Source organism: Hyperolius riggenbachi, chromosome 12 (genome assembly GCF_040937935.1).
Source record: "Hyperolius riggenbachi isolate aHypRig1 chromosome 12, aHypRig1.pri, whole genome shotgun sequence".
In the NCBI taxonomy this organism is placed as follows: domain Eukaryota; kingdom Metazoa; phylum Chordata; class Amphibia; order Anura; family Hyperoliidae; genus Hyperolius; species Hyperolius riggenbachi.
The window spans coordinates 70,813,463-70,834,848 of record NC_090657.1 but is presented as its reverse complement, the minus strand read 5'-3'; the positions used below and the strand labels follow the sequence as shown (position 1 = coordinate 70,834,848).

Sequence of the window (21,386 nt, the reverse complement as noted above, 5' to 3'; positions counted from 1 at the left end):
GACTCCGCATCAGTTCACTGGATCACAGCCTGTAAGCTCACTTCTGCAGCCTTACATTACGTGTATTTTCTGGTGAAACACTGCCCGCATTGCGAATTTTCTGATGAAACGCTGCCGCATTATGATTATTTTCATGGAAGGGCGCCATGGGTGTGGGGGGGCGCCACAGATTTTCTCGCCTGGAGTGACAACATGGCTAGAGGCGCCCCTGGCAGGGAAGTTAGTAAGGATGTGTCTGGTAAAGAGGAGGGGATATCCAAGGTGAAAGAGGGGCATATTTAAGGGGGTTAGTAGAGATGGTGGCGAAGGGGAAGACATAATTGTGTGTGTGGGGGAGGGGGGGGAGGAATTAGCTTTGGGGAATTAACCCTCCTGGCGGTCTATTAATAACCGCCAGGGGGCAGCGCAGCAGTGTTTTTGGAATTTTTTTTTTAAATCATGTAGCGAGCCTAGGGCTCGCTACATGATAGCCGCTGTGCTGCGGCATCCCCCCGCCCGTTTCGATCGCCTCCGGCAATCTTTGATCAGGAAATCCCGTTCAAAGAACGGGATTTCCTGAAGGGCTTCCCCCGTCGCAATGGGGGCGGGATCGACCTTGTGACATCATTGGGAGTCCCGATCCACCCCTCAGCGCTGCCTGGCACTGATTGGCCAGGCAGCGCACGGGGTCTGGGGGGGGGGGGCGCGGCAATCGGCAGCTAATCAGCGGGTAGCGGCGGCGATCGGCATGCACACGCAGCTAGCAAAGTGCTAGCTGCGTGTTGCAGAAAAAAAATTATGCGAATCGGCCCAGCAGAGCCTGAGAAATCCTCCTGCGTGGCATAAAGTGGCCATACATCTGTTGACTTGACAGCCGATCGACCATCCGTTTTGATATTATCAAATCAGATAAAAATTTTGGGTGGAAATTGGTTGAATGTATCGATCTGAGATGTTGGAAAATCTCAGGCCAATGTGGTTGTCAGGTGCGATAATCACGGCATGCGATAAACACGAATGATAGACACGACATAAACCACGGTCATAGTCCCTCAAAATGTATTATGTGCACCCGTTGCCTGTATTTCTGAATTGGTGCTCCACATGACTACTGTCATATACGATGTGGGGTGCATGTGTGACGTCATTTGGGCTGGGGCTGCCATGATAATGTGCCTCTGATTTGTGTTTCCCCCCCAGGCCAAAAGGTCCCAGTCCTCCCCTGTCTCCAAGGATGGGCCATCCCTAATGGCCCATAGGGTTTCTCCTAATAATTTTTAAACTTCTTTTTAAAATAACTTTTCAGCACTTTGGGATTAAAAAAGTACCAAAAAGTAGGTGAAAAGGTACCATCAAAATTATTTTGAATATTTTCTTGCTTGCTGGTGGCTTAAAATGCATTTTATTGATAAGGTGTAAAAATACCACCTAGGAGAAAACATAGATGAAAAATGTAATTGCATATGGCTCATAATATCATGCCTCTGTAGGTCCGAACTGTGTGGCCCTCCATGGTCAGTTAGTTTGGAGATATGCAGTACAATGTTGCTCGGATAGCCCTGATCACGAGTACGAGTGATCACAAGCATGACTCCACTCACTTCCGAAATTAACTTGTGATCACGATCACAAGTAGAAAGGGATATCTGACTCGAGTGCAGTTTTGAGTCGAATAACTGCATGTAATCACTAATCACGAGTCGGTATTCGTGATTAACCTCCTTGGCGGTTCAATTTTTCCGCCAAGGAGGCTGCATTGCATTTTTTTTAAATTTTATTTGTTTTTGTTTTATTTAGCTACCTGAGTGGTAGCTACATAAAACACCACTAGAGGGCGCATGTGTCCCTCTAGTCCGATCGCCGCCGGCCACAAAAGTAAACAGGAGATCGCGTATAGAACGCAATCTCCTGTTTGGCTTCTCCTGTCGCCATGGCGACGATCGGAATGACATCATGGACGTCAGCCCTTTGCGCTGCCCGGGACTGATTGGTCCGGGCTGCGCAGGGCTCTGGCGGGGGGGGGCCCTCTTCCGCCGCTGCGTGCAGACAATCGCCGCAGAGCGGCGGCGATCGAGCTGGACGCGCAGCTAGCAAAGTGCTGGCTGCGCGTACAGCAATTTACAGAACAGGAATCGCCCCACCAGGGGCTGAGATATCCTCCGCGGCGGCTTACCCCGAGCTCAGCTCGTTGTTACCGCTAAGGAGGTTAAAGGGACTCCGAGCTCAAAATAAAAATGAAAATGGTACTTACCTTGGGCTTTCTGCAGCCCAGTGTAGGTCGGGAGGTCCCACGCCGGCGTCCTGGCTCTTCTACAAGACCTTGGTGTTTCTAGCATGTAAGGGGGCTTTGCTATTAGCCATTAAAGTCAGCAGGTTTTTAAAGGGACCCTGAGCTCAAAATAAAAATGAAAATTGTACTCACCTTGGGCTTTCTGCAGCCCAGTGTAGGTCGGGAGGTCCCACACCGGCGTCCTGGCTCTTCTCCAAGGCCTTCTCCCAGAAATGGCTGCCCGGCGGCTCCCGGCGACACTGGCCCGACTATCGGGCTCTCTCTTCTGGTGGCCGGCGTGACAGTATGGCACATGAGCGATTAAACCGTGCATGTGCCGTACTGTCAAGCCGGCCACCGTGATGACGCGAGGCAGCCGGCCTGATGATGTCAGACATGACGTATGCAGAAGAGAGAGCCTGAAACTCGGGCCAGTGTCGCCTGGAGCCACCGGGCAGCCATTTCTGGGAGAAGGCCTGGGAGAAGAGCCAGGACGCCGGTGTGGGACCTCCCGACCTACACTGGGCTGCAGAAATCCCAAGGTGAGTACAATTTTCATTTTTATTTTGAGCTCGGAGTCCCTTTAAAAACCTGTTGACTTTAATGGTTAATAGCAAAGCCCCCTTACATGCTAGAAACACCAAATTTGCAGGATGTGTTAAGAAGAACAGTGGGAGCAAGGGGGACATTTTTTTCAAAAAGACTTTATAGTTTTTAAGAAAATCAATTAAAAAATTTCAAAGGAAAAAAGTATACATTTAAATGCGGTAAAGGAAGAAAACCTAACGGTAGTGTAAATTTACATATATCAAAAGAAAGCGCAATGAACTTCCTGATGGGGTTTCCAGTGGAACCGCAACGCTTTGGCCAGGAATCGCTATACAGCCGCAATATGGCTGTATAAAGATACCTGACATCTTTTCCTATTTTTTAAAACATTTTTTTTTTCAGAGGGTGGAAAATAAAAAAAATTAAAAAAAAAAAAAAGACGTGGGGTCCCCCCTACCAAGCATATTTAACCCCTTGCCCCCATACAGGTTAGTATAGCCAGAATGCGGAGCCCCAGCTGAGTGTTAAGCATACATTACCTTGTCCCGGTGATCGCTCCTTCACTTCTTCAGTTAGTTTGCTGTAGTCCTGCGTCCAGCCAATCACCATGTGGCTTCAGTGCCCGCATGGCGATTGGCTGGCTGCAGGACTCCTGCAAACTAACTAGGAAGTGAAGGAGGCGATGACGATCGCCGGCTGGGACAAGGTAATGTTTGCTTATGCACACATCCTCCTTCCACCTAATTCTACTCCCTCTACCCCGCTGCCTAACACCAGTGTCCCGCTGCCTCTCCCTCCCGACCCCGCTGCCTAACACTAGCCCCCCTGCATTTCTTAATGACGCACCATTCCACTGATAAATGTATCATAAAACGTTATTTACCGTTTTAATGTATTTAAATGAAACCAGTAAATAGTTTTACAATACATTTATCGGCGGAACAGTGCGCCATTTTTAACCGGACCCATCAGTGTGTGACGGCTGGGGTGGAAGGGAAGGGGGGCGCACTTTGGTGTCTCAGCCTTGGGTGCCGGAGGACTTTGTCCCGGCTCTGCTACTAGTACTAAGGTGCTTTTTTCATATTTTTAATGTTGTGTATGAAAGTTTATATATGTATTGATATTGTATGTTATTATGAACTCAGTATAGAATTAGTGACCTGCATTCCACTCCAGAAGTGCTATTATCCTGACAGAGTTAAAATAGATTGAGTCTTTGTCATAATATAACATGATTATGTATTTGTTTTGCTGATAAAGTTTATCATTGATTGATTCTATTGATTTATACAGGGAGGTGTATTGGTTACTTTTTCTGCAACGCGCTGTGATTTTAAAGGTTTTATATGTTTGTTTGTTTTTGTACTGAATTATACAAACTTTGTATGCAAATTCATGCACAGTTTGTAATAAGACCATTTAAAGGGGAACTTAACTGAAAGATGGTTGGGGGAGGGGGGATTTAAATTGATACATTGCGAAGTGAGATGTTAAAAAAATAAATAGCTGTATAGATTAGGGATGATCACAGATATGCAAATTGTTCCAAGTTGATGCAAATGTATGCAATTTTTTATGCAAATGTATGCAGTTTGAAAATGGACCAGTCGATTTAAACCCAGGTTTAATGGATTGGTCCTTTTTCAAGGTGCATATATTTGCATAACATTTGCATACTTTTGAAAAAAGTTGATCATCCCTAGTATAGACGCTGCTTACAGGGACATATAGTAGAGTGCAGTAAACTAATCAGAATACCAACTTTTACATTAAAAATCCTTGTTTCAGCATCAGAAACTCTACCTATAGCCATATATTGCTGTATAATGGTATGTAGTCCCGCCCTCCCGGTGAGGCTTAGCCTAGGCTGTTTACTATGCAGAATTCTCCTCGTCCCTTCCAGAGCATTCTGGAAGACCAGAGAACTTTTCTACTGGCTTTAGAACTATTAGTAAATGACCATACCACAGAGATCAGCTGCCAGTACTAAAGATGTCGCCACCTGTGATAAATTTCATCAGGGAGAGGAAATATTTTACAATGGGCAAACAGCGACTAAATAATCTATTAATAAACAAATACGAATAATAAACGAATATTGTAAAAAAAAAAAAAAGCTATTTTTTTCATTATGTTATTTTGACTACAGTTTCTCTTTAAAACAACACAATTCTATTTACTCTACTCTTTGTATTTCCAAAGAGACTTCCTTATAGTGTCAGAGCCTTTCACCTCCTGAAATGTACAGCAGCACTTTCGTGCCAAACTAATCATACTTTGAACTGGTTTACATCTTCAGACTGTGACGTCTTGTTCATGTTATGTTGTTGTATTTGTCTTCTGGGTAGGTCAGCAGTGACAGCTTGTTAAGACTGAAATAGCCTCCAGTGACGTTCCTTATACTGCCAGGGAAGTTGTGTAATTTCATGGTGCCTGGCTACCTGAAAGGCCGAGACGGTTACACAGCAAGTCAAGCTAATTTAATTGGTCTGTTACCACCCAATGAGGGGTTATTTATAAAACCAAAGCACTGGTTGCAGGCACAGCTTACTGCTCTTCACTTCCTTACATGCTAAACTTAGCCAGAACAAGGTGAGGTGCATACAAACATGATTGCTGCTTGATCTGACCACAAGCAGTCTGACTGGGTGATGTCTTTATGTGACTTACAAGAACCTGACCCATCAAAGAGGCATTGTTGGTCTTCATCAGCTCTCATTGTAGCTTTCTACCTGTAGTGGCACTGTACATTTATAGGTCAAACCCTGACTACTTTCCCACAAAATAAATATTATATAAAGCTAGGCTGTACCTTGAGGAGACTCAAAAAATAACGAGGACAATAAAGGATACCTGACTTGAGGCAAAGCTACCGAAGCTAAGCACAGAGGTGTGTTCATTTTGGATCCATATACCTCTGTTATTTGTCTGTTCCTCTTCTGCTTCCCTCTGACCTCCATAATGTCTGCTTGACATTTTTGAAAGTCAATTTTTCCGACAGGAAGAGACAGGCTTACCGTGATGTTCCCTCCCATTCCCTAATCTTCCTCTTAATGGCGGGTGATAGGAGGGAACATTGCAGCAAGCCTGCCTCTTCCTGTCTGAAAGTTTAGACTTTTGGCTAAAGTTAAATTTTCAAACAGGGATGACGGGGTCAGGGGAACGAGAAGAGCAACAGACAACGCACAGAGGAGGTATTATGAACATAGCTCTGCACTTACCTTAGGTAGCTTTGCCTTGGGTCAGGTGTGCTTTAATTCTGGCACCTGGAATCCTTGCACTCCACAACTCCACTCTCCAATTTGGGTGTTTGACTATCGTTTATCTGAAGCACTAGCTCAATAAATATATGTCACCAGTGTTTGGATTTGGCACCATTGATTAAGATGGAAAGTGGGCATCCATTAGAGACAGCAATTATGGCTATGCTTCAGTTTGCGAAGGGCTAAGGACAAGGCAGGAGGAGGTTAGTTTTAATCCGCTATTTGTCCATCCCTCAGGAAGTGACTGGCTATTTTTCAGACTTTTGTTTATATATTTAGTGGATTTGCAGCACTAACAGATTGCAACTTAATTTCTTCTACAGCATTTCCGATGGCCACACTATGGGAAGGTGGTGTCAGACGAGGTCCTGACTATCAAAGTTTACAATTGCAGCAAAGTGTTCACAAACAGGTACGCCCTTTCTACACCCTTGCTTCTCTTATTATGACGATAAGATCATGGGGGCCTACTAAATGTGGAATAAAGAAACCTGGTTCAGAAGTAATGCTGTTGACTGTAGCATTATCGAGGCCTCAGTTTTAACGGGGAACTCTAGAAACCATTCAGTTCAGTTTTAAATGCTGGGTATGGGCTAGAATCCTCTTTATATTTTTTTAATTACCATCTGTCTCCGCATTTGGGAGAATTTCCTTAGCTCTTCTCCTAACAGACCTCAGGTCTTCTCCCAAGAGGTGTGTGAAGCTAAATAACTACTGGCAGATATGGGCAGATGGATTGGGGATCGCTGCCGAACGATCGTTTCCCTGATCCTTCTAGCCGAATCTGCTATTGTTGTGTGCGGTGGCAGAAACAAATAATTGTGTAAATGATTGTTCACATAATTGCGGCAAAACCTGCGCTAGTCAATGTGGATTGGAACGATCCTCAACAACTTAATCGGACACCTTGGCTCTTATTTGGTACATCTGCCGCACAAAGGAAGTTGCAGGGCATGCTGGGTTTTCTTTTTTTTTTCTTTACTTACCCTTCAGACTTAACTAATGCAGCCTGATTGGATGAAGCCTCTTTCCCTCCTATTTTGCTCTCCCACACCTGTTCCTCTCAGATTGGCCAATATTTCTCAATGCACTTTCTACTGCAGACTGTGAGGGGGGGGGGGGGGGGGGTGGGCAATGATAGACAGAGTAAGGGAGGAAATTATGTCAGCATTGGCTTCAAGATAGACACAGACAAAATGGAAAACACCTAGAAGGATTTTTTTCTTTTTTTACTATAGAAAAATCCCTAAGATCAAATTGCGGACAGTGCAATACATATGTTATGTAAGTAGAGCAAGTATTTATCTGTATCTATATATGTGTTGTTTTTATTCTGAGATAGTATGGCTGACAGTTCATGCAAATTTTCATTTCCATTGCTTCACAGAATTTTTTTTTTCAAATGCTGAACATGTTCATGTCCGAATTCCACATAATGATTCTTAATGTGAAAAATTCACATACAAAAGAAGCAAAGGGGGAGGAAGTTGTCATATATGCTATGTGCATGCAGAGTTCACAGAAAATACTCTGATTTTTCTAGTTATTTCCTTGTTTCCACTACTAGCCTGTAGTGGAAACAAGACCTAGCATCCAATCTATAAATAACTTGGTATAGTGTATGGCCAGCAGTAAATCAGGAAGACTGTGTTATCTCCCGTTAAGTAAACAGTTTTGTTTGATTTACCTCTACAAAGGTGACAGGATAAAGCAGGAAGGGCTGGTGCACGCCGAGCGGGTTTTTCTGCGTTTTTGCAGCCACTTGCGGCTGCGGATACGCTTGGTCAATGTATCTCAATGGGGTGGTTCACACCAGAGCGGGAGGCGTTTTGCTGAAACGCATACTCCCGGGGTGAGGCATTTTTTGGATTGTGGATGCGTTTCTGCCTCAATGTTAAGTATAGGAAAAACGCAAACCGCTCTGAAAAACGGCAATTCAGAGCAGTTTTGCAGGCGTTTTTGTTACAGAAGCTGTTCAGTAACAGCTTTACTGTAACAATATCTGAAATCTACTAAACCAAAAATGCTTCCCAAAACCGCAAAATGCTAGCTGAAACGCTACAGAAAAATAAGAAAAAGCGTTTCAAAATCTGCTAGCATTTTGCGGATCTGCTAGCGGGTTTTGGTGTGCACCAGGCCGAATTGTGTTTTTGGATAAGGACAAGAGTGATAAGATTCCTGCAGTGCTCAACTTCCAAAGTTTTATGCTAGGTACACATTATACAATTTTCTGACAGATTTACTGTCAGATTGACTATTTCCAACAGGTCCAATCTGATTTCCAATCGATTTTCCGATTGATTTTCCATTCACTTCTAAGGAAAATCGATCATAAATCAGGTCAGACCTGTTAAGGTGCGTACACATGCACTACATCCGGCAACGACGGGTCCGTCAGACCCTCCCACTGGGTGGAAGTCCAGAAACAGCCTTATCAGTCCACCGACAGCGTGTACACACGTGCTACTGTCGGATGAACGTCCGCCCAGCGGGAGGGTCTGACGGACCCGTCGTTGCCGGATGTAGTGAGTGTGTATGCACCTTTAGAAATAGTCGATCTGACAGAAAATCTGTCAGAAATTGTATTGTGTGCACCAGGCAAAATGGTGGCCATACGTCAGGCAACTTGGTGGCTGGTCAACCATCCGATTCAATTATTATAATGAAAATATATGATGAAAATCAGTGCCGCACCTTCACATTTTGGTAAAGGACAAAGTGGGTTGATATAGTGTATATACTGCAGGAGACCTTGCACCTCCCACCATTGGAAGCCCAGGAAATGACCCCTTTTAAACTGGATCTGAACTTTTGCACAGGACAGAAGGAAAACAGAGAAATATACCCTGTATGTATTTAGAGAGTTTAGTCTGTCTAATTCCTTCTCACCCACAACTAATCACAACCGTAGTTTGATCTCTCAGCTGTGCCAGCTGGCTGCCTCGGCTGAGCAGGTAAATTTTTAAACACAGGATGTTAACCCTATGTCTGCTTCCATGAAAGCAGGATGTAGACACACTGCAGATTTATTGCAGGATTTGCAGAAATGTTTTTCTTTAAATGTTATTAGGCCGTTGCTAATCTTCTTGAGCAGAAAGGCAGTTAGTTCTAGTCCGCTTTAATCCTTATGTGTCAGCACAGTCCTGGGTTACTGCAAAGGCAACATAGGCTGGGGCCAGGGGAGGATGTTGCACATGGGAGGAGGGGCTGAACATGGAAGGAGGAGGGGAAAGTGGTGTAACTGGCCATCAGTACTTCAGAGGTGATTTGGGCATTACTATGAAGCCAGTGTAAATTTCTAACACAGGGAATAGGCACTTGGAAATTGTTCAGCCAAGTTCTAGCTACTGGGCAAAGTGATAACATTTAGCAGCAGCATATGGTGCAGTTATTTTACAGCTGACTGCCAGTGCTAGATTATTCATTAAGGTTAGAGGTTGGGTTATTTTCCATGGATTAAAGTTGGGGTATAGGACAGGGGGAGGGTGGCCATACACTTATAATGTTTCCCGTGGATATCTGACAGATTCAATCAAATCTGCTAGAAATCAATGTCGCAGGTGGCAGATCGATTGTTTGGTCAATAGCACTGGATGGAAACTATTGATCGACAGATAGCGGACTGGAAGCATCGTCAGATCAAAGGCCATAGCGTTGCACTATATAGGGTTGAACTATATCAAACAGTGCAATTTTTAATTGATGTAATGCTGAAATCTATAAAAAAAATGTATGATGTCCATCTATAAGTGTATGGTCACCTTTAGGGTTAGGAGATTAGGGTTAGTAGTTAGAAAGGCCTTTACATTGTGAGAGGGCTCAGACAACAGCTAAGGATTTACATTGGGGGGTTTGGGTCAGGCATCAGCTAGGGATTTACGTTGGAAGGTTAGGGTCAGGCATCAGCTAGGGATTTATATTGGGGGGTTAAGGTGAGACATCAGCTAGGGATTTACATTGGGAGGTTAGGGTCTGGCATCAGCTAGGGAATTACATTTGGAGGTTAGGTTCAGGCATCAGCTAGGGATTTACGTTGGGAGGTTAGGGTCAGGTATCAGCTAGGGATTTATGTTGGTAGGTTAGCGTCAGGCACCAGAAGGGGGTTTACGTTGGGAGGTTAGGGTCAGGCATCAGATAGGGATTAACATTGGGAGGTTAGGGTCAAACATCAGCTAGGGATACACATTGGGAAGTTAGGGTCAGGCATCAGCTAGGGATTTATGTAGGGAGGGGGGAGGTTAGGGTCATGCATCAGCTAGAGATTTATGTTGGGAGGTTACGGGAAGGTCAACTTGACGACCACAGGTTTATACCCACCTAGTGACCAGGCCATTTTTTTTTTACAATTCAGCACTTCACAGCGTTAACAGTTTATTGCTCGGTCATACAACTTAGCACCCAAAATAATTTTACCTCCTTTTCTTCCCACTAATAGAGCTTTCTTTTGGTGCGATTTGATTGCTGCTGCTATTAGTATTTTTTTTTTAATAAAACATTTTATCTCTCCCCCAAATTGGCCCTACACTACGATACATACAATACACTATACTTACATATGGCTATGGCAGGTATTAGATTGTGAGCCCATCAAAGGGACAGTTAAGTGACAAGTCTATACTCTGTACAGTGTTGCGGAAGGTGGCAGCACTATAGAAACATTTAAATTACATTTTCAGAAATAACCAGCCTACCAGCGCTGACCAGCTGCTGGCAGATTGATCGCTGTACCCAGCTCTGTTTACTGACGGGAGCTCGTGCAAGCTCCCGTCTAATCTTGCTCCTCTCGAGATGATGCCATACGACGTGACTGAGGAACAAGGAAGCCACTCTGCGGCCGATGATTGGCGTTACGCGGTTGCAGAGTGGTTTAAAAAAAAAAACATTCCAGGTGCGTTAAACAGCATCAAGAAGGACTTCATGGAGGGTGGTGGGGGAGAGCCAGGCAGAAGGATCACACATGATAAGCACCAAAAACACAAACAAAAGCATTATTGCAAAACAAATAATAGAATATCACATGAGGGCAAGATCTCTGAAATGTTTGACTGCCTTAATGGAGAACCACAGAACATCATTTGTCAAATAGTCACCAGGGACTAGTAAGTACCCAATTATTGCTGGATCATTTATTTATTGTGTTTTCCACTTTCGAACAGTGGATCCAAGTCAGGGCCGGTTCTAGACTCTTTGCTGCCTGAGGCAAACTTGTGAGGATGTGCCCTCCCTTCCCAATTTGGAATGCTCGCACAACACCCGACAATTTACTCTGCTTCATTTAATGTTCTCACATGACATGCTGCAGCTCAACACAATAGCACAGTGGCTGGCTGTGAGTCTGTGACAAACAAACTGCTCGGCCTCAGTCACTCCATTAATCCTCAGTCAGGACAGCAGTGCCACCTCCTCCCTTCTGCTTTGCAAGTCAAATGAAACACTGCTGCTCTCTTGCCTCCCTCCTCCTCACTCACTATCAGACTCCTCACACAGCACAACAAGCTGCTCTTCCCCAATGATAACCTCTTCACCTCGCTCTCCTCTCGCTTCTCCTCCTACTCTGACTGTATGCTGTAAATGTAAACACAGTACAAACATGCTGCCTCTAATCTCTGGATTTACATCACAGGAGTCTATAGGCACCAAAGTCTTGGCACACTAGACTTTGCCCTCCATGAACCTACAAACCCTCGCTGAACCGCACCACAAGTGTGCTGGCTGGCCCAGCGGCCACTTCTACCTTAATTATGTTTCCTGTGATAGGTAGCTAAAGGTGCCCATTAGTATTAGGTAGCCAAAGATACCCAGCATTAAGTTGTCCCCAATTGAAGGAAGATCACATCAGTGGAATGCTGAGAGTCGGGTGAGTAACCTCTCATTTACGCTCTGCTCAGGACTCTGCATAGGGAAGGAGGGAGGGAGGCATTCAAGGAGCAGAGTGAGCTGCCTTTCTATCACTAGGCGCCTGTAGGCACATGCCTACAGTGCCTTATGGTAAATCCAGCCCTGTTTATGAGAGAACAGGCCCTGATCTAAGTAAACAAAAGAATGTCAGCTTGGTGGTTACAGTGTATATAAGATATGTGTATGTCTTCTTATTTCTCAGTGATGTGCCTATTTTTCCCTATTAGGCTGCTGGGAAAACTGATCATCAGCCTTCAGCATCTCCCAAAGAGTGGGCGGCTGATCCTCACAGAAGCGCTGGTGGATAAAAACTATAGCATCACTGGGGTAAGTCTCTTTCCACTAAAATTCACAGACGGTATACAGCGATAAACTGTGAGGCTTACGCAAGTAATTGTTTGAGGGTCTAAAGCTGGTCATACACTAATAGATTTCCACTTATAGATGTGGGAAATGAACAATTCCTCTCAAAAAGCAATCGATTCAGGAAGGAATCGATTCTTATTACACACTGCACATTAATATTTTTTCAGTAGTTTCCAGCAGGAAATCTATTGAAAATGGATTGAATTGCAATGTTGCACTCTTAAAGATACAATGAAGGGAAAAAAAAATATATATAATGAATAGGTTGTATAGTACAGATAATTACTAGAACATTAGTAGCAAAGAAAATATTCTCATATTTTTATTTTCAGTTATATAGTTTTTATAACATTGCATCATTCTCTAATATTTGCAGTTTACTCACTACTCAGCATTCTAAAGGATTTTACAGAGCAGGCTAGTGAACTTTTGAACTGTCCTCTGCAGAGAAAAAAAACAATACAGTGTCAGACACTTGAGATAATAAGCTTCAGAAGACAGAGCTTTCTGCGACTTTGAAAGTCGTGGAGCTCAATGGCTCTTTTGCATAGACAACAGCTGGAGTTTCTTAACTCTTCCTGTACTGGAAACAATATTAGACTTACCGGTATGTCTCTGCTCCTAGTGTTTTGTTAGCTGTACTACACATACAAATCATTATATCATATATTTTTTTTCCGCTTCAGTGTCTCTTTAAATGCAGTGAAATGCTGTTGGTTCTCGATCTATTGTCACTTTTGCCTGCAAGGGATCTACCTTCATCTTCCGTCCTATCCAATCGATGCTTATGAGTGATTTTTTGTTAAAATCAACCAATATCTTATAAAATTGCAAGATATTGATCCAGGGCCCAGACCGCTACTTAACTTATTGAACTCCTGTTGTTACCTAAAAGCTAAGTGCCCCATTTACCATATATACTCGAGTATAGGTCTAGAAATGTAGGTCTGACTAACTTAAATCAGAATCAAACCCAGCATTTCTTCTTTGCTCTAAAAAATTATTTACAACATATTATATACAACCAGCATTTTTTTTTTTACTAGACCAGCATTCAAAGGGTTACACACAGGGCTGGAAAGTTCAGTGCTCTAAATGTGGACGCATCCGAAGTATAGATTATGTTATGTTGTGTTTACTTAAATGTATCAAGTAAGGAATGTGACACATTCTCTAACTGTGCGGGAGCTGGTGGCCACAGACAGACACTCAAAGTATTTCTGCCTTCAATACATAATGAATAAAACCAGTTATTAATAAAATGCAAAGTCAGTTCACAAAGCAAAAAACTGTACTTTTGGGAACGTATACTTTCTAAATGAATAATAATACGTATGCACAAATGCAAATATGATAACCGTATGGTATATAAAAAGTAGGAAAACATGTTTATTGAATATTGTGTCAGGGTTTTATACCGCTTTAATATAAGTATAGGGGTTGGCACACGGAGTAATGTGTGTACTATTAGTGACATTCCCAGCTGCAGCAATGTACCCAGTGGTAAGTGACACTTTCTTGATAAAGGAAATGCCAAGAAAACACAGGTCTGAAAGTCCTGGCCACATCAATTAACAAGGAAAGGCACAGGGGGCAGATTCTGGGCAGTACATCCTGACGAATCGCCTGTAAGAGGCGGGAAACGCATCGATGGGCGGAGCCTAGTGCACCACGTAAACGTCACATCCATACTAGCGGATGTTACCGACTCTGGAGCCGCCAATGCACCACTCCATGCGTGCCGCCATTGCCGATTGCGGCTTGGAGCAGCGGAATACAGCCGACAGCTGATACTGCCTTTTAGGCGCAGCACCAAGGTATTACCCTGACTGGGCATATCTTACCCCGGCCACCGCTCTAAGAGGGACTGCCTGAGCATACGCTCAACACAAGTTGGAGGACTGTGCTGTCCTCTCACCATATGGGACACCGTGCAGTATCATCAAGTGGGTACCCACACAGCAAGCTACAACGGAGGTGGTAAGAGTGACTTTCTATTTGGAAACTATTCCCTATCCCTGTGGAGATCTTTGTTTATCTAATTGAATATCGCTGCTGTGCAGGTGGACTCAGTGGCCCCTATGGGAGCAGCCTTCCAAGCATCACGCACTGCAATTAAGTTGAGCAACGCTTAGGAGTGAGTGGGCGCCATTGTATGGATGTATGGATGGACGCATGATGTCGGCCTAGACTAGATAGTTGCTGTCAAGGTTAGAGCATCTCATTGTTGGTGCCTAGATACTCTGCAAGTTTTTTACTGGTTATTTTATGAAGCTGATATTTGCATGCAATCAAGCTATGAAATTGTGTCATTTTTGTATTTATCAATAAATTTCTACTATTTGATCTATACATCCTGAACCCTAGCCAAAATCTTTTATACTAATGGCAGATTCTGGGCTGCAGGACGGGAAGTGAATAATTGCTGCACTTGGGGGCCTGGAGGAGGTATTGGCTGCAATTAAGGGACAGAAGGGGTGATGACTGCAATACTGTATGCAGTGCAGTCAACAACCTCTCCTGGGCCCCAAGTGCAGCCATTAACTTTTCTGGGTAGACTTATACTTAAGTCAATAAAAACATTCTAGCTTAAGAGGGTTGAATATTGGAGTCGACTTATACACAAGGTCGAATTGTATTGTACTGATACCCCCTATCAGCTACTGATTGGGATGAAGTGCAATCCTGGCTTAAAGTTCCTTTTCAAAATCAGCAATGAAAAATTGACAGTTGGAAGCAAGGCAATTTTTCAGGAGAACCAAGAGTCATTCTCACATACGTCGGGGGAACTTAAATAAGGAAACACACTTCCTGTGACCAGGCACAAAGGCTAGAGATTTCAAATATGAATTAAAAACCCAACCTGCCATGAAAAAGAGAAATGCATGGTAGACAAGTCTTATTATCACCCATTATATATGTACGTGAATTCACCCTACTAGACAATTTTTGACTAAGGTATACTTTAAAAAAAAATGAAAGTAATTTCCCTTTAAACATAGGAAGCAAAAGCAGCAGCAGCAGCTAATTATCGTCTCCTTTAAGCCTTGACATCACACGCAGGAGTTCTAAGTGACTGTCCCTTTCTCCCATGACTCATCAGAGTCATGTGACTGAGCGGTAATTGAGCTCTCTCCCACATAGCAGCACAGCCCATCCTCACCTGCCTCACGCTCTCACTATTAGTCAGGCAGACTGACTTAACCTTTTAACAGCCTGCCACACGGATGGCTATTATATTGAGCAGGATGATTATGGCAGTCTGCTGTTATTGCGCTCATGTTGGTGTTACGATGTTAGAACAAGGCACATCTATAAAATAAACAGCAGTGCTTTGTGTATATAGGTCTCATGGAAGGTCTGGTTGGTAGGTGAACGTGTTCCTGCTATTCAGGTTAAGCTGTTTGAAGAAGAGGTGTCACCTTGCTTCTTAGGAATGCACAAGATATAGAATGTATCTCTATGTTCAGTAAAACTTGAGCAGAACTCTGTGAGTTCTGGTTCTGTGAATAGCTAGGTCCAGATTTCTGGGAAGGCTACAAAAGGCACGGGCCTAGGGCAGCTGCAACCCAAGGGGGCATCTGGCAATGAAATAGAGACTGCTACATAATGAAAAAGAAGGCTGAAAATGTGATGCAGCACATGAACATTTAAGCTGATGACCAAGGGAGTTGTACATGAAAGAGAGGGGCAGCAGTATGTTGATGATGCGCATGGAATGGGAGGGGTGCTGCGTGCTTGGAAGGGGAGCCCCAACATACTTGGCATAGGGCCAAAAGAAAGTAAAAATTCAACCTTGTGAACAGTGCATCATTAACGTGTAAAGCTACACACACGCTTTCAATAATTGTCACCCTGAAGAGCTCATTGTAGGAATGTCCTGGGAATGATTGTTGTATTGTCAAACTGCTAGACAGCATTTTCTGATTTATGGAAAGGGGATGGGGTGGATGAGTGATGCTCAGGTGATCCCTGAGTCCATTGTTCCATAGCTCCCAACTTTTCCTCTTTCGTAGGGACAGCCTCTCTTTGGGAGCCCTGTCCCTCTTTCCTCCTCATTTGTCCCTCTTTCAGGACTTTGTCCCTCTTTCAGGACTTTGTCCCTCTTTCTCATCTCTAAAAGTTGGGAGGTATGCATTGTTCTTCCCTACTCACCCCACCGGTGGGAAGCTATTGCATCCTGCACCACTCTTCATCCCTCCCCTTTCCCCCAGCAACATACATTTTTCTACCCTGCAGGCTGGTAATGTGACTGTACAGCATAGGGCCCAAAACTATCCACCAAGGGATTGAGTCCCAATTCAAGTGTGTTTGTGCGAAGTGTGTTTGAGAGCGATTCTCAGTGGACTTCAGCCCTTACTGTATAGTGTCCTATGTGTCTGATGGTTGCGAGCCCTAAAGGTGGCCACTAACGGTCCAATTTGTAGCGAAAAATTGTTAGAGCGATCAGAAATTCTGATCGGATTGGTTGTTATTAATCTCCATTGGTGGACACAATCGATTATGGACGAGTGAAAAAAATGTTGTCCGAATGAATTTTCGTCAAACCAAAATTTGGATTTTCTTGTTGGTTGTGATAGATAGGAAGCAAAGATTGGTTTCGGTGATGGTGTAGTGAACGATGTATTACAATATTTCACTTCCGATCAGAATTTCTGATCGCTCAAACGATTTTTCGCTAGAAATTGGACCGTTAGTGGCCAGCTTTACTACAATAAATGGGCCTTTTACTTTGTAGCTTATCACTATCAAGTTCTTATGACAGGTCTTTGTGTCATCCCTGGTGTCTCTTATTCTCTACAGATATTTGTTGAGTTGGATATTCGTTATCAGCCTCCAGATGGTGCTGCTGGTTCTTGGGTGGGAGATGACTTTTTCGCATCTGTAGAAGACAGGCAAGTACAGTATAAGGAGACATTATCCTGCACCCTTCAGTGATTTTCTTCTTTAATAGAAAGAGCCCTGTTTTTTCTAAAGCAGCCAATAAATAACTAATATTTTCAACTTGTAGAAAGGTCACATCGGACTTAAAGGTATCCCGAGGTGAGAGGGATATGGAGGCTACCATATTTGTTTCCTTTTAAGCAATACCAGTTCCCTGGCAGTCCTCCTGACTCTGTGTCTCTAAAACTTTTAGCCATAGACCCTGAACAGGCATACAGTAGATCAGGTACTCTGACTCAGCTAACTCAGGTTTTATTGGAGTAGGCATATGCTTGTTCCAGGGTTTTGACTCAGACACTATTTATGCCAAAAGATCAACAGGGCTGCCAGGCAAGTGGTATTATTTATATCACATATTATTTTATTGAAGGAAATAAATATGGCAACCTCCATATCCCTCTCACCTCAGGTTCCCTTTAATTATTAAGTCCAACTGAAGTTACAGGTATGATGGGTTTCCCGGGCATAACTAATAAAGGCCTCCTGACTCTATAGCTTCCAACTCAAAGGCAATCCTCTGGTGATAACTCTGCCAATAAAAAAGTGAGTCAATTGCCTAAAGCACGCCTGAAGTTTGCCAAAATGTTAAAATCAAAATCCTGTTGGGCTGAAGCATTTACTCAAGAAATGGCCTGTTTCTGCAGCTTGTTGTCTTCAGGTCCCACCCATTCCCCCATTCTACTACATTTTTTGTTCACAATGTCTTGGAAGTTCATTGGGCTGTGAACATCTGAGCTAGGCATGTGTGATTTCTGAACAGTTCATGTCCAGTGAAAGAAAGTGCTTGCGCAAATCTTCTTTCATTTTACATTTTTGATTCACTTCAGGTGTGCTTTAAGTACAGAACGCTAAATAATTTTATGCCAGCTGCACAGAGTTTTCAAGTTATGCATATGCTCACTTCATCCAAATGTACTTGCCAAATGCTGTCCCTTCATACATAAATTGGGGGGGGGGGGGGGGGGGGCAGGGCCGGTTCTAGACGTTTTGGCTGCCCAAAGCAATACATTGTGAGGACGCAAATTCTCCCCACCCACCCACCTATGACGTGTATGTGCAAAGCTGGACTGGAGAGGAGAGACACATCGGGCTGTGCATTGCAGGCGCTGGCACTACACTTATCTCCTCCTTCTTCCTCCAAGACGGCATCTCCTCCCTCCTGGCCCGCAGCATGCGATCCCCCAGATGCCGGGTATGTGCTGCACCGGTGCGATTAGCGATGGGATCACCAGCTACATGTAAAGTCCTGCTTCCTTTCTGACTACAGTGGTACCTCATGTGACCCGACAGCACGTAACAGGTCACATGAGGCACCACTGTAGCCATGGATACAGGACGCTAGATGGGTCAATGGAGATCAAATTTCTGGAACGCTGAGAACAGGTGAGTGAAGCAGCACCTGTTCTGCCACTTCTACTGGTTGAGTTAACTTCTCTGAATACGGTCAAACATTTTCTAATGCTATAAAAGTAAACAAGAGGAGAGATTTTTGAGCCCACACAAAGAACAAAGGGTTACACTACAGATGGTTTGGTCCATCATGGTTACCAGACCAGGGAGGACATTCTCATTATGAGGTCCAGTTCAACCCTTTTATATTTGTTTTTTTGTTATTGTTTTTTTTATATTTGTTGAAACATTGCTTTTGCATCCAGTGAGGCAGAGCAGTGCCTCTGGGTTCAATATCCACCAAGGACACTATCTGCATGAGGGTTGTATCGTCTTCTATATGTAACAGCATTCCTCTGGATGGTAAAATCATTGAGATGACACAAGGGCAGAGCCTGCAGGGAAGCTGAACACTCTGCATAGTAATGAGGGAGAGAGGGCATCATTGTAAGCAATCTGCATGAGGTTTGTATTGACTTCTAACATTCCTTTGGGTGGTAAAATCAGTGAGATAACACAAGTGCAGAGCCTGCAGGGAAGCTGAACACTCTGCATAGTAATGAGGGAGAGAAGGCATTATTGTAAGCAATCTGCATGAGGTTTGTATTGACTTCTAACATTCCTCTGGGTGGTAAAATCAGTGAGATAACACAAGTGCAGAGCCTGCAGGGAAGCTGAACACTCTGCATAGTAATGAGGGAGAGAAGGCATCATTGTAAGCAATCTGCATGAGGTTTGTATTGACTTCTAACATTCCTCTGGGTGGTAAAATCAGTGAGATAACACAAGTGCAGAGCCTGCAGGGAAGCTGAACACTCTGCATAGTAATAAGGGGGAGGAGGGAGCATTGTAAGCAATCTGCATGAGGTTTGTATTGACTTCTAACATTCCTCTGGGTGGTAAAATCAGTGAGATAACACAAGTGCAGAGCCTGCAGGGAAGCTGAACACTCTGCATAGTAATAAGGGGGAGGAGGTAGCATTGTAAGCATTCCTAGGTCTGGAACCTCCAAGAAAATGTTGCTATGAAGCTTCATGATTTTATGCCTATATTACTAATTATGTGTTTGTTTTTTACATGTACAAAAACAACATACTTTACTTATAGTTCCACCTTTTTTTTTTACAGTTCCGCTTACATTATCCGGAATGTGGGCTTTGAGGAAGAGAATGAGTAAGTAGGACACAGAGACTGGAAATGAGAACCTATTACAAATAGGCAATTGCAATAAAATGAAACTCTGCTATGAAACTGCCCTAATGCTAGGCTTACGTCATAAAATGTCATAGGCCAGGTTAATAACAATCAGCCTTTTCTACAGTGGCGTAGCAATAGGGGGTGCAGAGGTTGCAAGCGCACCGGGGCCCCACCCTCAACATGCAGTATTCGCTCTTTATTGGTCCTGCACTGGTAATAATCTCTTCTATAGATGCTTTGAATAGTAATAATCATTAACAAACTGTTCCCCATCCCCTTCTTACATCTCTGACACTGTGGGTTTTCCTTGGCAAGTTTTGGGTCAATTGTTATGTATCAAGTGCTTGGGGGCCCAATGTAAAACTTGCACTTGGGCCCAAAGCTCCTATGCCACTGCTTTTTTAGCTATTGATTACATTCCTGGGGCAATACTTTGAACAAGTAAGACGCAGTACACCCGATCCAATTCACCTTTTCTCCTAGGAGATAATCCTAGGAGATAATTTTCATCATCCGTTTAAAATAACTTTTGTTCTCTGCAATTGAAAAAGTCCCTGTCTGTCGTGCTGCTTTGGTGTACCTGCCAGGTGCATATGCAGTGGGCATCCCGTGGGGGCACAACTAACAGCCCTTCTGAAATGTGGCACTAGGCATTTTTTTTGTTGTGATGTAATTGCACACATTTGTGGAATGCCAACACCCATATGGTTAAAAACACAGCCATTTGCCTGCATTAAACTGCAATCAGAAGGTGCTCATTGGCTGGTAGATTGGAGGCTGAACTGTGTGGCAAGATCACATTTCACAAATCAGCATGAATCAGACCTTATTGTGAGAGTGTCATATAGTCACACCTGATGGACTTATCCAGCAGCTGAAACCAGTGAGGACAGGAAGCAAACTGTACTACAGTTCCAAACACTTCTGTTCCATGGAATAAGCGTTTGGTTCATCACTTGGATCTATAGATCATTTATATAATTACTTATCCTCCTGATTGATACTAGAATTTTCCAAAATGTATTGATTATGTGTTGAGCTACTTATATCCTCCTCCCATCTACAGAGAGGAGGCAGCAATTGCTCGCAAGAAAGACATTGATGCTGCCCGCATAGGAAGGAAGCTGGTGAAAGGATCTGATGATGATGATGATGATGATTCCTATGATGAGTCGGAAATGGAAATTTCTGGGATCACCTTCACTCCTGTATTGAGGTAACTGTGTCTGGAATTCGGGGAAGATGTAATGTGCTCCTTATTTTAAACTACAGAAGTATGTTGTGTAAAATAACAGATCTATACCATGGACAGTAAAGCAATTACCAGGTGTACATGTAGTACAGGTGCCAGGTAAAGCCAAAAAATTGCTCACCCTTCTCCTGCAAAAGTCCTCGGTGGAACACCATTTATTAACATGTTTTTTTCAATTGAGATAGGAAATGTTTGGGAAGTGCTGCTAAGTACTGGTGTATACATTTAAATCCTTATATATTTGTTTATTGTTATCTAACTCCTTTCACATTTTTCTGAT

At 43.5% G+C, this 21,386-nt stretch overlaps 1 protein-coding gene across 1 annotated transcript in view; it reads left to right on the top strand.

The window, feature by feature from the left end:
- The window catches only part of LOC137542031 (fer-1-like protein 4), a 262,988-nt gene that overhangs the window by 77,823 nt on the left and 163,779 nt on the right, over positions 1 to 21,386 (top strand). Inside the window, exons 3-7 of the mRNA XM_068263629.1 lie at positions 6,384 to 6,472; positions 12,186 to 12,285; positions 17,128 to 17,219; positions 19,786 to 19,830; positions 20,921 to 21,070. Coding sequence (XP_068119730.1) covers positions 6,384 to 6,472; positions 12,186 to 12,285; positions 17,128 to 17,219; positions 19,786 to 19,830; positions 20,921 to 21,070 — 476 coding nt within the window. The remainder of the gene's footprint in view (positions 1 to 6,383; positions 6,473 to 12,185; positions 12,286 to 17,127; positions 17,220 to 19,785; positions 19,831 to 20,920; positions 21,071 to 21,386) is intronic.